Source organism: Plasmodium vivax, chromosome 14 (genome assembly GCF_000002415.2).
Source record: "Plasmodium vivax chromosome 14, whole genome shotgun sequence".
NCBI classification, from domain to species: Eukaryota; Apicomplexa; class Aconoidasida; order Haemosporida; family Plasmodiidae; genus Plasmodium; species Plasmodium vivax.
Window position 1 is genome coordinate 682,462 of NC_009919.1, and position 12,456 is coordinate 694,917.

The following is a 12,456-nucleotide window of genomic DNA, read 5'->3' on the forward strand; positions in this document are numbered from 1 at the left end:
TAGGGATACAACGTCCGGGGGTTCCTCCTCTCATACACGGGAGTATATCCCTCTCACTTTACCATTTGGCTACTTGGCCTCTTGACAACTTGACCACTTGACCACTTCGTCATTTTTTTCCACGTCTGTAATTTTATTTTTCCCTCCAAATTGTTCTACCCCCGCCGCTTTGCTTCCTCATCGGGGCCCCTTCAATTCATGGGAAGACCCAAAACTAGTCAGCCAAAGAGAGTGAACCCCTCAAAATGATGGAAGGGGGAAATTAACCAACAGGGGAAAACTCATTTGCTGAGGGGCATTGAACAAATTGTAAATGTGACCCTATGCGGCATTAACTTTTCTTTTTTTTCCCCTTCAATGGAGCTATTCCACTGTGAAGTGTAATCGGGGATATCCGTTTCGTAGCTCCCGCTCAGTGCACATTTTTTCCAGCTGAGAAAAACGTCGCTCAAAAGGACAAAATATGTGCCAAATGGTACCATCCCTTACAATTGAAAAGAACGCACAATTTTTTTTTGGCAACAAAACGGGGAGAAGGACAAAGCAACAGCGCGCTGTACATGCTTCTCCTTTTTTTTTTTTTTTTATCGCTTTTGCAGCATGTAGGGATTAAAAAGGAAAAGAAGTTTTATACTTAAAAAGGAAGAAAAGAAAAAAAAAAGGCGGTACATGTGGAGGGCGACAGGGGCACGTACAGAGTGAGAAAAAATTTACGTGCAGCGGGTTTCTATTTCCGCTCATAGAAAAGAGGCGGTTTCGCCGGCCTGTCCTTAAGCAGAACTTTGCACTTCGGTCTATCCGTATCGCCTCACAACTAACGCTCCTCACAACTAACGCTCCTCACACCCACCGCACTTTTCACACCCCATCGGCCCCAGATTCAATCTCGGGTATGTCCCTTTTGTCCAGTATGGTGACCAGGCTCTCCCTGCACATCTTCTCCTCCTTTAACGTCTTGGTGTTGTTCAGGCACTTGCCACCGTAAATGAGTATCTGGTTCTCTTCTTTTATTTGCAAAAATTTCTCCACTTGCTTGTGCAGCAGGTCGACTGAATCCATGTGGCTGAGTTCGATGCACTGCGAGGGGAAATTGCATCGAGGAGAAGGGGGTGCGCCGACGTGTGTTAAGGTGGTGCGTTTGAACATGTTCATGTATTTCCATACAAATTTTTATTAACGGGTGAACGCGCGATGCACTCTGCACTCTGCACGACGGTGTCCCTAACTTACGTGCACCTTCCCGGACTTCTGATGGAAGAGGTAAATCAAATAAGGCAGAGGGGCGGGTTCCGGCAAAATGTAAATAATTTCACCTGAACAAATTTTATAATGTGCAAAGGTTTTGTCGAGGTCCATTAGTTGGCTTCTAATTTGGTAGAGAAAACCATCCTGTTCATTAAGGATCCCATTGCGCGTGAGGACTTCCCGAATGGTTTCATCTTCTTCATACTCCACTTTTTTTACAAACTGATTGGAACCCTTTATGTAGACTACACTTGCTTCTTCACCACTGCTGTTTTCGCATATGTCCGTAAGTTCGTCCATCACCAGGGTGGAAGCTTCTTCGCCGACAGTGTCCAGCATCTCGGCGGGGGGGGGCAGGCATAAAAGCGTTCACTTAAATGTGTGCACATAAATGTGTGTAAGAGCTACACACACGAATGGCGCCTGGGAATGCCGCGCGCCGTTGGCTAATCTGCCCTCGTAGACGCTCCGCTGCTGCGGGGAAGAGGGGAAGCAAGAGGGGAGAAAAAGAGAAGAAAAAAGGGAAGAAAAAAGGTGAAACAAAATGAACTTAAAATAAACCCCAAATGAACCCTTTTTTTCACCACACGGTAGGGTAACAACGTGACGGCGAGGCGACAACGGTGGGCCCACTTTTCCCGCGCCCTCAAAAGGAAGATGTTCTAAAGCGCATCTCATTAAAATGTCAACCCTCTTGACGTACTCCCTCTCACGACACGTCTACCCTAAAATGATCAGTTTGTAAAGGAAGAAAAATAAACGATGCGAGGTGTTGCAGATGGTGCTTTCCCATCAACCTTAACTCTGCATAGCTGTGTAGTTCCTATTTCTGTACATCATGCAAAAGTTAAAAAAAAAGGAAATAATGATTCCCACTTGTGCTAATCGCATGTGCATCTTCGCAATTCCTGCACATTTTTTTTTTTTATTTTTATTTGCATCTCTATGGGGCGCTCCCGGGGGGTAATTAGAAAAGGGGCCAAATGAGCATATCTGAGAAAAGGGTTTAACGGGTTCAGGTGGCGGGAAAGAGGGAAGCGCCCCGGGTAGGTGCGAGAAGAGCGGCAATAAAAGCGGCCATAGGGGCGACCATGGGAGCGGCGAGGAGATGCACTTTACGATCCGCTTTACGAGCCTTGCAGCGGGGCGCTGGCATTTTTTTAACGCCCCCTTGCCTTTCTACGCACGGGGCCACGCTCTACGTAGGGCCACATGCCACAGTGCATCACATATAGTGGCATCTTTTTTTTTTTTTTGGGCGCTTTTAAAATTCACTACATCGAACCTGGCGTTATTTTTGATGTGTCCTCCTGGGGGGGGTTTCACAGCAAAGACGCGCAAAGTAAAAAAGGGGAAACGACGAAGTGGGCAAAATGAAAAGGAAAAAAATCCCCTGGAGCCCACTAGCCGACGTTGTCGCTCCCCATATTTTGATAAATAAACTTCACATCATCGCCGCAACGGGAAGTGATATTTATTTTTCTTTTTTTGTGAGTTGAAAAAAAAAAAAAAAATAGGTGCACGTACCTCTTACACATTATATGCATATGCATATGCAAATTCGGCGGGAGGCCAAAGCGCATTTCATTTTGAAGAAATTGCAGAGTTTTTTTTTTTTTTTTTTAACTCATTTTAAATTTACTACTAGGAGGAAAAAAAAAAAAAGTTAACCATAAAGGGGAAACACCTTTTCACCGCTTTGAGGAATCCCACTTCCAGCCGAATTGCGTTACTAAATGTTTCTCACGAGGATACCCCTTTTTTTTTTTTTTTTTCATATCATATGAGATTTGTGAAGGATGTAACATTGGGTGGGGATAATTTAAAAGGGAGTAATGGATGAAGAAGGCACGGACATGCGGCATTCCTTGCGCCCCTTTTGTTCACCAGCCAAGACAAGGGGGAAGTAAGCTCACTGGGATGTTCTCCCTATAAGTTCCCCTTTCATTGGTTTTCCCCTATCTGTGCAAAAAAAAAAAAAACGTCCATCCATACGTTAGCGGCACAACTGTGGCCATCACTCCGCTGCAAACCAAATGAAAGTCACACAGTTGAAAAGTCAAACTGAGGTGACGGTTAAAAAGAAAAGTAAATATGCCCACATGATGCATAACGGAGTGACCACAGCAATTTGCCATCCCATGAAATAGGGACATCTCAACTTATCACCTTTGCTGGTTCGCTACATCCTCCAACCTCGAACCTCCAACCTCTCGTGGGGAAAACGCCCTTTCGATCATCTTAGACCGATTTGCTGCCTTGCGCGATTAAAAAAAAAAAAAAAAAAAAAAAAAAAAAAACTCTGCAACGGGAGTGGTTAGTGGTAATACAAATGGCTAGCTGTGACTTTTTTTTTTTTTTTTTTTTTTTGTGAAGATATGCTAAACGGGTAAGTTGCATGTGCACAGTGTGATCATCCACTCGAGGGAAGAGAAAGAAACATTTTTATTTTCTCAAAAAGAGAAGCTGTAAAATTGGCCTACACTTTTGTGAAACAAACGAGTGTAGCATACTTCGACACGTTTTGTTCGCTGAAAAAAAAAGTGGGTAAGATAAAAAAAAAAAAAAAAAAAAAATTATGGAGAACACCCCCCCGGTATAAATGGTCCCCCCTCCGTTGGCACAAGCAGCACTCCCAAAATTGTTCCCTTATGCCAACCGCGTAAAAGGAAAAAAAAAATAATAATAACTGCATTGCTGCAAAAAGGCTTGACTGCATAAACGAGTGCGCCATACGTACCGCGAGAGGCAGATAACTCCAACAGATTGCTCGGAAAAGATAAAATGGCATGCACAAATGGTATGCACAAATGATATGCACAAATGGTATGCACAAATGATTTGTACTATGGCATGGCAAAGGCAACTTGAAAAGGCGTTTGTCCGAGACCAAATCAAATGAAGACGTGTGCGGATTTTTACTCACAAAATGCACAAGTCCCAAAACGTCGAAAATAAGGTTCGTCCCAAAAGGAGCAAATGATGAGTTGCCGTCATGTGGAAGCTGTTTTTCCGCTCCGCTTTTGCTCTGTATCTCCCCCCGGAGAATCCCCTCCAACGTATGAACGTATGTGTCGCCCCCTTTTTTTTCGACCCCCAATAGACCGTCCTAGTCGAAGAGGTTGTGCGCGATTTTGATAAAAATGAAGTTTTCGAGGAGATAACGGCTAAGTTTACCTGGGAGCAAGGTACCAAAAGGGAGTGGCACCGATGGTTCTGAAGTTTCGTGCCGAACCGCGTACTGAACCGCGTACCGAACCGCGTACCGAACCGCGTACCGAACCGCGTACCAAAGCTGTGTGCCCCCCACACGCGCCAATTCCCCCAACTTGCAGACGTCGAGCGATCATGGAACCTGCTGGTGGAAAACAACGGCATTCTGCAGCACGTGAGTCAGGAAAACTTGGAAGAAAAAGGCAAACAGAAATATAAGAAGAATCAGGTCTGCGCTTTGAGGAAAGGAATATTCAGGTTCGTCCGGCGGGTGTGTATCTGTATGTGGGGGGAGGGGGTTGTTTTTAAGCGGCAGCAGATTGCCTTACCCGTTTGGCTTATCCGTTTGGCGGGCCCCCTTCCCGTGGGCGCGTCGGAAATGTGCCTCCCCATCTTCCCATCCCCCCCTGGGTACCCACGCACAACGGTAGGTTTCCACACACATGCGTGCATGCCTTCCTTGTCCACCCCCCCACAGGCACATCATCATCCTGTTCGATATGTCCAGCAGCATGAAGGAGAGGGACTTCAAGCCCGACCGGATAAACGTCGTCCTCGAGTGTGTGGAGGTAAAAGGGAGGCGGTGACTCCACGGGGAGAGAGAGAGACCCTCTGTGAGTTATCCCCTCAAAATGGTGCTCATGTGGGTAGTAGTACACGAACAGGGTGGGGATAAAATGATGGGAGTGTCTCATTTGTGATGTGGCCCATCTCGGGTAATCCCCCTCCCTAATTTCTCTACCCCCCCCGGCAGAACTTCCTGACGCACTTCTTCTTCAAGAACCCCGTGGGGCACGTCGGGGTGGTGGCCCTGAAGAACAGCTCCGCGAAATTAATCCAGCCGCTAACCTCCAACATGGAGGACATCACCAACGCGCTGCTAAAGGAGAGGAGCATGGGTCTGCAGGGATCTCCCTCCCTACAGCAGGGACTCGAAATTGCCCACGACTTGTTGATAGATATCCCCCTCTACGGGACGAAAGAAATTCTAATCATGTATGGCTCCATAAGAACATGCGATAAAAAAAACATTCTAAACATTCTAAACCTAATAGTAAAAAATAATATGCATGTAAACTGCGTGTCGATAGCCCCAGAAATGCATATCCTAAAGCACATATGTGAGCAGACAAATGGATCCTACAAAATCTGTATGACGAAAAATTCCCTGATGAATGAAATGAATAACATCACGGAGACCCCCCTGTGGATGATGGGAATGGAGCCGCAACTCATTCATATATGTTTTCCCATAAAGAAAAAAATCAGCACCCAAATCATGTGCTCCTGTCATAACAACTTAAATACAGATACTTATATTTGCAACTTTTGCAATAGCTACACGTGCAAGATACCATCCAAATGTAAAGTCTGTGGGATGCACCTGATTTCGATGCACGACTTGTCTCATATTACGAATAACCTTCAGGGGTCTCCACTTTTTCTAGAAATTAAAAATGAGGAGAAGGGGCCCAGCGTGTGCGTCTCCTGCAACAAGCGCCTCTACGATAAGGTCTCTCAGTGCTCCAAGTGCGGGAACCTCTTCTGCCTCGCCTGCGACTTGTACATTCACGAAGATCTCAACCAGTGCCCCTTCTGCCTGATCCAGGACACGTGAGGAGCGCGGTGGCCAGGTAAGCGGCTAGCTAGGCGGCCAGCCGATGGAGACAACTGCGCGCGGAGCCAAAGGACCAAATTACTCCCCTTTTTACAGCTCCGCAACGAAGAAATCGACGCGCTCCTCCCAAAAGCCTCTCAACTTTGGAGAGACATTCATTTTTGCCGTCTGCCTCAAATTGGGTAGCCAACAAATGGTACCCACGTGGATCACTCCAAATTGGTGATGCCCACCCGACGGAAGGTGCCCCTTAGGGGAGAGGCCGTTCGGTAAGCGGAAGGGAACGCCTTGTCAAGAGCAGCGGCAGCCTGCTCAGCACACACACACCCATCCGCAACTCTATTTATTTTTCGTACCCACACAAGGGAGACGAATCAGTCGGGGAGAAATTACATCACCCTTTTGCGCGTGGAGAGTCACCAGCTAAAAACATGCAACACACATGCGGCGGTGTCCCCTATTATTGATTACTTATGTGTAGAGGCCCATCTATGTGCATGCACCTGTTTAAAATTTTTTTTTTTTTTTTTTTTTTTTTTTTTTTTGTGGCCCCTCACGGTGATACATCCCGTTTTATATTTTCCATTTGAGCCATTCTGCCATATGTCACGTTGATGCGAACGATTAGTCATTCCCATTAGTTGTCATTACTTACCGTTTGCCCCTTCCTTTTTGCGGCATGACGATTATCAACTGAGAACAGTTGAAAAATGCCCGCTTTAAAACAGCTAGCCAAATTGAGCACAATGAAAGGAATACATGCCATGCACCCATGGTAGGAAATAAACAGGATAGGCCAAAAAAATGTTATCGCGAGTGAGAGGGACCCCCGAAGGATGCACAGCTTGACGCGAAGGTGGTTTTTATAACCCTCCCGTAACATCATGGTGTGCGCCAGAAAGGTTAAGTCACCATTAAGTTGAACCGGTGGAATGATTCTTCTCATTAAAAGGGTGCGCCTGTACGTACTCACACTTCGCGTTTTTTAAAAAAAGGGAAAATGACGAGCGTTGCCGTAGGTGGGAGCCACGAATTTTATTCTCTCCGCGGGGAGGGTCATCGCTGCTGGCAATGATTGCAATGTAGCAATGTTGCCATGCTGAAATCCATTTGGAAATATTCCCCCCACCGAAACGTTTGTGGGGAAAAGGATTAGCAGTGGAGTTACCCAGTGTTATCACTTTTTGGGGGGGCCAATGTGTGGATGGTCACACCGTCACGAGGCACTGCCAATGCAGGTGATGGTGGTAGTGATAGTGCCGCTCTTGGGGAAGCACACAAAAGGCAGCTATACATTTGTAGATAAAAAAAAAAAAAATAAATAAAGCGAACCTCTGCTAACACAGAAAAATTACTTTTTCAATTGGTTCGCTAAGCAACGTTTGAGATAAAATTTCGCGACAAAAAAAACGACGAACAATTTTGCCCTTCCCCTTCATTCCACTTGGCAAAAAAAAAAAAAAAAGGCTAAACGAACGCAGCCAAATGTCACAACCTTGTGCTGCTTTGGTACACACAGAACTGATGTGATGATGTGATGATCAGGGGAGGCCCCAATTATGCGACAAATTTATCAGCGCGGCATGCACCAGGAAGGAAATAAAAAAGGAAGAGTTGCAGAGGAGCCAAGTTCAAACGGAAGGGGCCTGTGCAGTGTACATTTTTTTGCCGCACCCTCATTTGTGAAAAGAAGTTAACAGGGAGTTAAAGATAAATGCTTTTTTTTTTTTTTTTTTTTTTTTGGCCCTTCTCACCGCTTTTTAAAGCGGCAACGTGAATTTTTTTTTTTTTTTTTTTTTTTTTTTTTTTCTTCTTTTTCATTTGCACAAGATAGTGAAAGAAAAATGATTCTTCACGACTGGAGTGAGAGAAAAAATAAGTGAACACAAGTAAAGCATAAAACAAGGGCCGAGCGAGCGCAGAGTGGAAGAAGCGGAAGAGGCGAAGAAGCGAAAGCGCAGCACCAATGTGGCAAGCGCGCTAACGATCTAACGAGCGAACGAACAGATGTGAAGCGTTGAGCGCCAAGGCGGACCTCCAAAGGATTTGCTCAGAGGAGCCATTTCGCTGAAGGTTTGACCCCCCTCCCGGGCGCAGCCATTTGTCAGCAACCCCCAGCACATTCAGCTGCCCCCAAGGAGTAACGCACATATAATATTATGTACGTGCTCATGTACATGTACCGTTACGTGTGCACCGATTTTTCTGAACCTACCTGTTCGCCCACACATGTACACTTTGAGAGCAGTTGCGCCCCCTCGTCTTCCGGCCACCTCCCCATTTTCTCATTTCACCCGAGCAATGGGTAACCCCGTTAGCGTCGATTAGAAGCAAAGCCGCTGTGCCACAAAAAACAGCCAAAGAGGAGTTAAAAAAAAAGAACCATCGAACTTTGACAAAGCAAACAGGAATTACTAACCGGGGGTACATTTGCAAAAGAAATTCTTCAACTGGTGTTCGTTGCTACGATGATGGCTTGTTGGTTTAGAGGTCAAGCAGCACTGTAGAGTAACACCTCCCCTTAACGCCCTCAGTAGAAACGATTTAGAGGCAGGGAGAAGTACCTTCTACAGGCGCAGGTCTCACATTTGAGTCTCCCGCTTCGCCGGCATCTCCCCCTTCACGTTCGCAATAAGATAGCAGCACATGTGAGGAATTAGCCCCCACGGTTACACCATCACCGCTACACCGCTACACCGCTTCACCGCTACACCGCTACACCGCTTCACCGCTACACCGCTACACCGCTACACCGCTACACCGCTACACCGCTACACCGCTACACCGCTTCACCGCTTCACCGCTACACCGCTACACCGCTGCTCCCCCCCTTTGCCAAAAAATAACCCACATGGTAAGGTACAAGTGGACCCAGTTCAACACAGCAACAACCAAAGCGATCACCCAAAATGGCAGGAACGTTAAATTTAAATGAACTGAAAGACGAGCCCATTTTATTTTACGAAAATGCATTAAGCTATGTTTTTTCAAATGCAAGGGATGACCACAAGAAGGATATCCCAACCTGTGTGATATACCCAAATGAGACAATCAAAATTGGCTTCCCCATATATTCTATAAAAAATATTAACAAAAATGAAAATGTTATAAACGATACAGATGTGCAAACCAACAGGTTCAACGAAGAACCCCTGATTACTTATGCATCTGAGTCGAAGCATATTTACCCCCTGCGAGTGAAGGTATACTACAGCGTCCTCTACATGTTAATAATTTCCCAGCTGTTTGCCATGATCTTTTTTAAAGGTAGGTTTCCGAGCGAGAGTGGCCCCCCGTTATTCATATGCACCGCTGTGTTGGATGATTTGCGGCCTTCGAGAAAGGGAAGTGGTCGAATCAGCCTGCACACAGGTGTATACGAACCTATACCGACGTTGCACACGTTAGTGCGTGCCCCCGTTCCTTCCTTTTTCTTTTCATTTCATTTCTTTTCATTTCATTTCTTTTCATTTCATTTCTTTTCTTTCCTTTCTCCCCCCCGCGCAGACAACATAAACCGCACCACCACGGGAGAAATAAACGGAGGGCAGATCTTCATATTTCTCTTCATGGCCCTCTCACACATTCTGCTGATACTGTCGAAGTTTCGCAAAATCAAGCCCTACGTGTTTGACGTGTACACTTCACTCAGTTTATTTTTTTTTATTTTGTCCATCCTAACAATAAATTGTTTTAGTAGCTCTGTGATTTCCCTCTTGCAGTTCTTCATTTTCTTTTTGCATGCCAAGATTGATTACTACGTGATGCCCCACTCGTGCGTCGTCCCCCCGTGAGTGGAGCGGCCAGCAGTGGAGCGGCCAGCAGTGGAGCGGCCAGCAGCGGAGCGGCCAGCGGCGGAGCGGCGGCCAGAACCGTCGATCCCGCTGCGCGGTTGGGCGGTACCAATGCGCGACTCAAGTGGGCCCTCTAATGACCCGCAAAGTGCGCGCCGCAAGGATGAGTACAATCGCCGCGCACACAGCTTAAAGTTTCAGTTTTAATTTGCCCCAATTTATTATAATCCTTTTTTAATTTTTTTTTCCAAGTGTTTAAAGTTTTTCCATTTTCCCTTTTTCCCCTTTTCCTTTTCGTTTTCCTTTTCACCGCCTGTTTGTTTTGTGCCCCGGGCGCGCGGCCTCCCCCGCACCCCCCGTTGAGACGCGGCAAAAGGGGAGTACAGCGAGTGGAGGGATTAGACGCATTAGAGGTATTAGAGGCAGTAGAGGCGTTAGAGGCAGTAGAGGCGTTAGAGGCAGTAGAGGCGTTAGAGGCAGTAGAGGCGTTAGAGGCAGTAGAGGCGTTAGAGGCAGTAGAGGCGTTAGAGGCAGTAGAGGCGTTAGAGGCAGTAGAGGCGTTAGAGGCAGTAGAGGCGTTAGAGGCAGTAGAGGCGTTAGAGGCAGTAGAGGCGTTAGAGGCAGTAGAGGCGTTAGAGGCAGTAGAGGCGTTAGAAGCAGTAGATGTATTAGAAGCATTAGGAGCGGTAGAGGGAGCAGGGAGAGCTCCCCTTTCGCCCCCCATTGCCAATGCCAAAACTAATTCCGGCCTAGCGCCCCAGGGCCATCATAAAAGAATTAAACAAATGGAATGTCCGCCCCCTATATTGTTGGAAGTGAGTCCTCGCCCTGTCACTCCACACCTAGGCGGGGGGAGGAAGCCTTGACGCGTTCGCTTTGTCCCAGCGAAAAATAGACAAACCGCTGCATCGGCATAGGCATGTCATCCGCGTCGACTCCTATGTGAAGGAAAAAAACAGGGTTAACAAAGCCACGTTGACCAAAAGGGGTTACTTTTTTTTTTCTCCTTTTTGTCTTCACCGCGTTGGGCAGAGGCGAGCACATTTGTGCCCCTCACAGGTGATGCGATTAGAGGTACCCCTTCACCATAGGAGGTGGGAGGAGTAAACTTACTACACAGCGCATTTTTCCAGATTCGCCCCTACACTATTGTGACGGGCTAGCCCCATTTGGAGAGACCCAAGACACACAAGTGGTACTCCCAATTGAGGTTGCGTTACGGCACGTGGGGAGGGACTTTAACACGCCGCGTAAGGTAGCCACGGTGAAGTCATAGCAACCGAGGCACGGCCACTCCTGTGCCACTCCACCGCTCCTGCACCGCAGTTCGCTACTGCTACGCCGCTCCACCGCGGTTTGCCGCTTCCCCCCGATATGCACCTGGGGCGCGCGAAGAACGCCGAGGAGGACTCCCTGAGCAAGGGGGAGTACAAGCAGGTGTACCTGTGCCTGGGGCGCAGCGAGGGCAACGACGCAGTCAAAATAGACATCAGCTACGACAACAACATCCACGACGTTCTGCAGCTCGGCAGAGAAAAGTACAGCACACAGGGAGAGTACATAACAGATTCATGCGGAAATGTAATACACTCCATTAGAGATATAATCGACGGAGATACACTCTACCTAAAGGATGGAAGAGAGAAGCTGCTACCCATCCAGGGTAAGCTCAAAAATAACTTCATAGTAAATGATTACATCGTACAAAAGAGAATAGGTTCAGGTGGGTTCGGAATCGTCTTCCAAGGTATACACATACAGACCAAGCAAAAAGTCGCCTTGAAATTTATCCCAAAAAGTAACTTCCTAGATGTAACAGATGTACATAGAGTCTTCATAGAAATACAAACCTTAAGAGGACTCATTCATAATAACATCATAAAAATGTATGACGTGAATCACTTTGAAAATCACGTCTGTCTAATTATGGAGTATGCCATCAATGGAGACTTAAAAAATTATATCCTGAAGAATAATGGCTACCTATCCGAGAAGGAAGCTCACGATCTCTTCGTTCAAATAATTAGAGGAGTGTACTACTGCCATTCGAAGCATATTGTCCATCGGGATTTAAAATTGGAAAATATTTTACTCGATAAAAATATGACCTGCAAAATTGCAGATTTCGGATTGTCTGACTTTGTTAATGTAGATCAAAATATTAAAACGGAGGCAGGCACAAAGGCTTATATCGCTCCGGAAATTATTTTCAACCAAACCATCAACTACTCCGTCTTCAAACTGGACATCTGGAGCCTCGGCATTCTCCTCTACATCATGACGCAGGGGTTCCCTCCTTTTAAATACGTGGAAGATGACATAAAGTACTTTGACAGCAGCACGCTCAACTACCCGAATGACATTTCAGACGACTTGAAAAATTTGATTTCCCTCATGCTCAACGTAGATCCTAATAAGCGCCCCATCATCGTCGAGATACTCAACCACCGCTGGTTTGGCAGCTTCGCCCAGGCGGGGTAGCGGGGGAGCGGCGCAACTGGTGGAGGCACTTGGGGGAGTGGGCTAGCCAACCAATGCTAAGTACCTACCAAAGCAGGCTCCGCTGCACCCACCACCGTTTCGGGC

The 12,456-nt window shown here is 46.7% G+C and overlaps 4 protein-coding genes across 4 annotated transcripts, besides 5 other annotated features; 3 read left to right on the plus strand and 1 right to left on the minus strand.

The window, feature by feature from the left end:
• Positions 1–37: part of a microsatellite that runs on past the window's edge.
• An 821-nt stretch (positions 38–858) lies between these two features.
• PVX_122560 (hypothetical protein, conserved) lies at positions 859–2,147 on the minus strand (the record flags this gene model as incomplete). The annotated part of the gene is made up of 3 exons (XM_001617025.1): positions 1,879–2,147; positions 1,231–1,716; positions 859–1,077 (listed from the first exon to the last, which is right to left on the minus strand). The coding sequence occupies exons 2-3, from the start codon at positions 1,582–1,584 to the stop codon at positions 859–861; spliced, it is 573 nt and encodes a 190-aa protein (XP_001617075.1). The 5' UTR covers positions 1,585–1,716; positions 1,879–2,147.
• A 2,027-nt stretch (positions 2,148–4,174) lies between these two features.
• Positions 4,175–6,076, plus strand: PVX_122565 (transcription factor, putative; the record flags this gene model as incomplete). The annotated part of the gene is made up of 5 exons (XM_001617026.1): positions 4,175–4,204; positions 4,349–4,433; positions 4,581–4,716; positions 4,937–5,027; positions 5,213–6,076. The coding sequence occupies 5 exons, from the start codon at positions 4,175–4,177 to the stop codon at positions 6,074–6,076; spliced, it is 1,206 nt and encodes a 401-aa protein (XP_001617076.1).
• Positions 4,828–4,898: a microsatellite.
• Positions 5,801–5,834: a microsatellite.
• Positions 6,077–7,246: 1,170 nt separating the features above from the next.
• Positions 7,247–7,272: a microsatellite.
• A 1,713-nt stretch (positions 7,273–8,985) lies between these two features.
• On the plus strand, positions 8,986–9,870 carry PVX_122570 (hypothetical protein, conserved; the record flags this gene model as incomplete). The annotated part of the gene is made up of 2 exons (XM_001617027.1): positions 8,986–9,343; positions 9,584–9,870. The coding sequence occupies 2 exons, from the start codon at positions 8,986–8,988 to the stop codon at positions 9,868–9,870; spliced, it is 645 nt and encodes a 214-aa protein (XP_001617077.1).
• Positions 9,335–9,356: a microsatellite.
• Positions 9,871–11,244: 1,374 nt separating the features above from the next.
• Positions 11,245–12,351, plus strand: PVX_122575 (serine/threonine-protein kinase, putative; the record flags this gene model as incomplete). The annotated part of the gene is made up of 1 exon (XM_001617028.1): positions 11,245–12,351. One exon carries the CDS (start codon positions 11,245–11,247, stop codon positions 12,349–12,351), a length of 1,107 nt encoding a protein of 368 aa, XP_001617078.1.
• Positions 12,352–12,456: the final 105 nt, after the last annotated feature.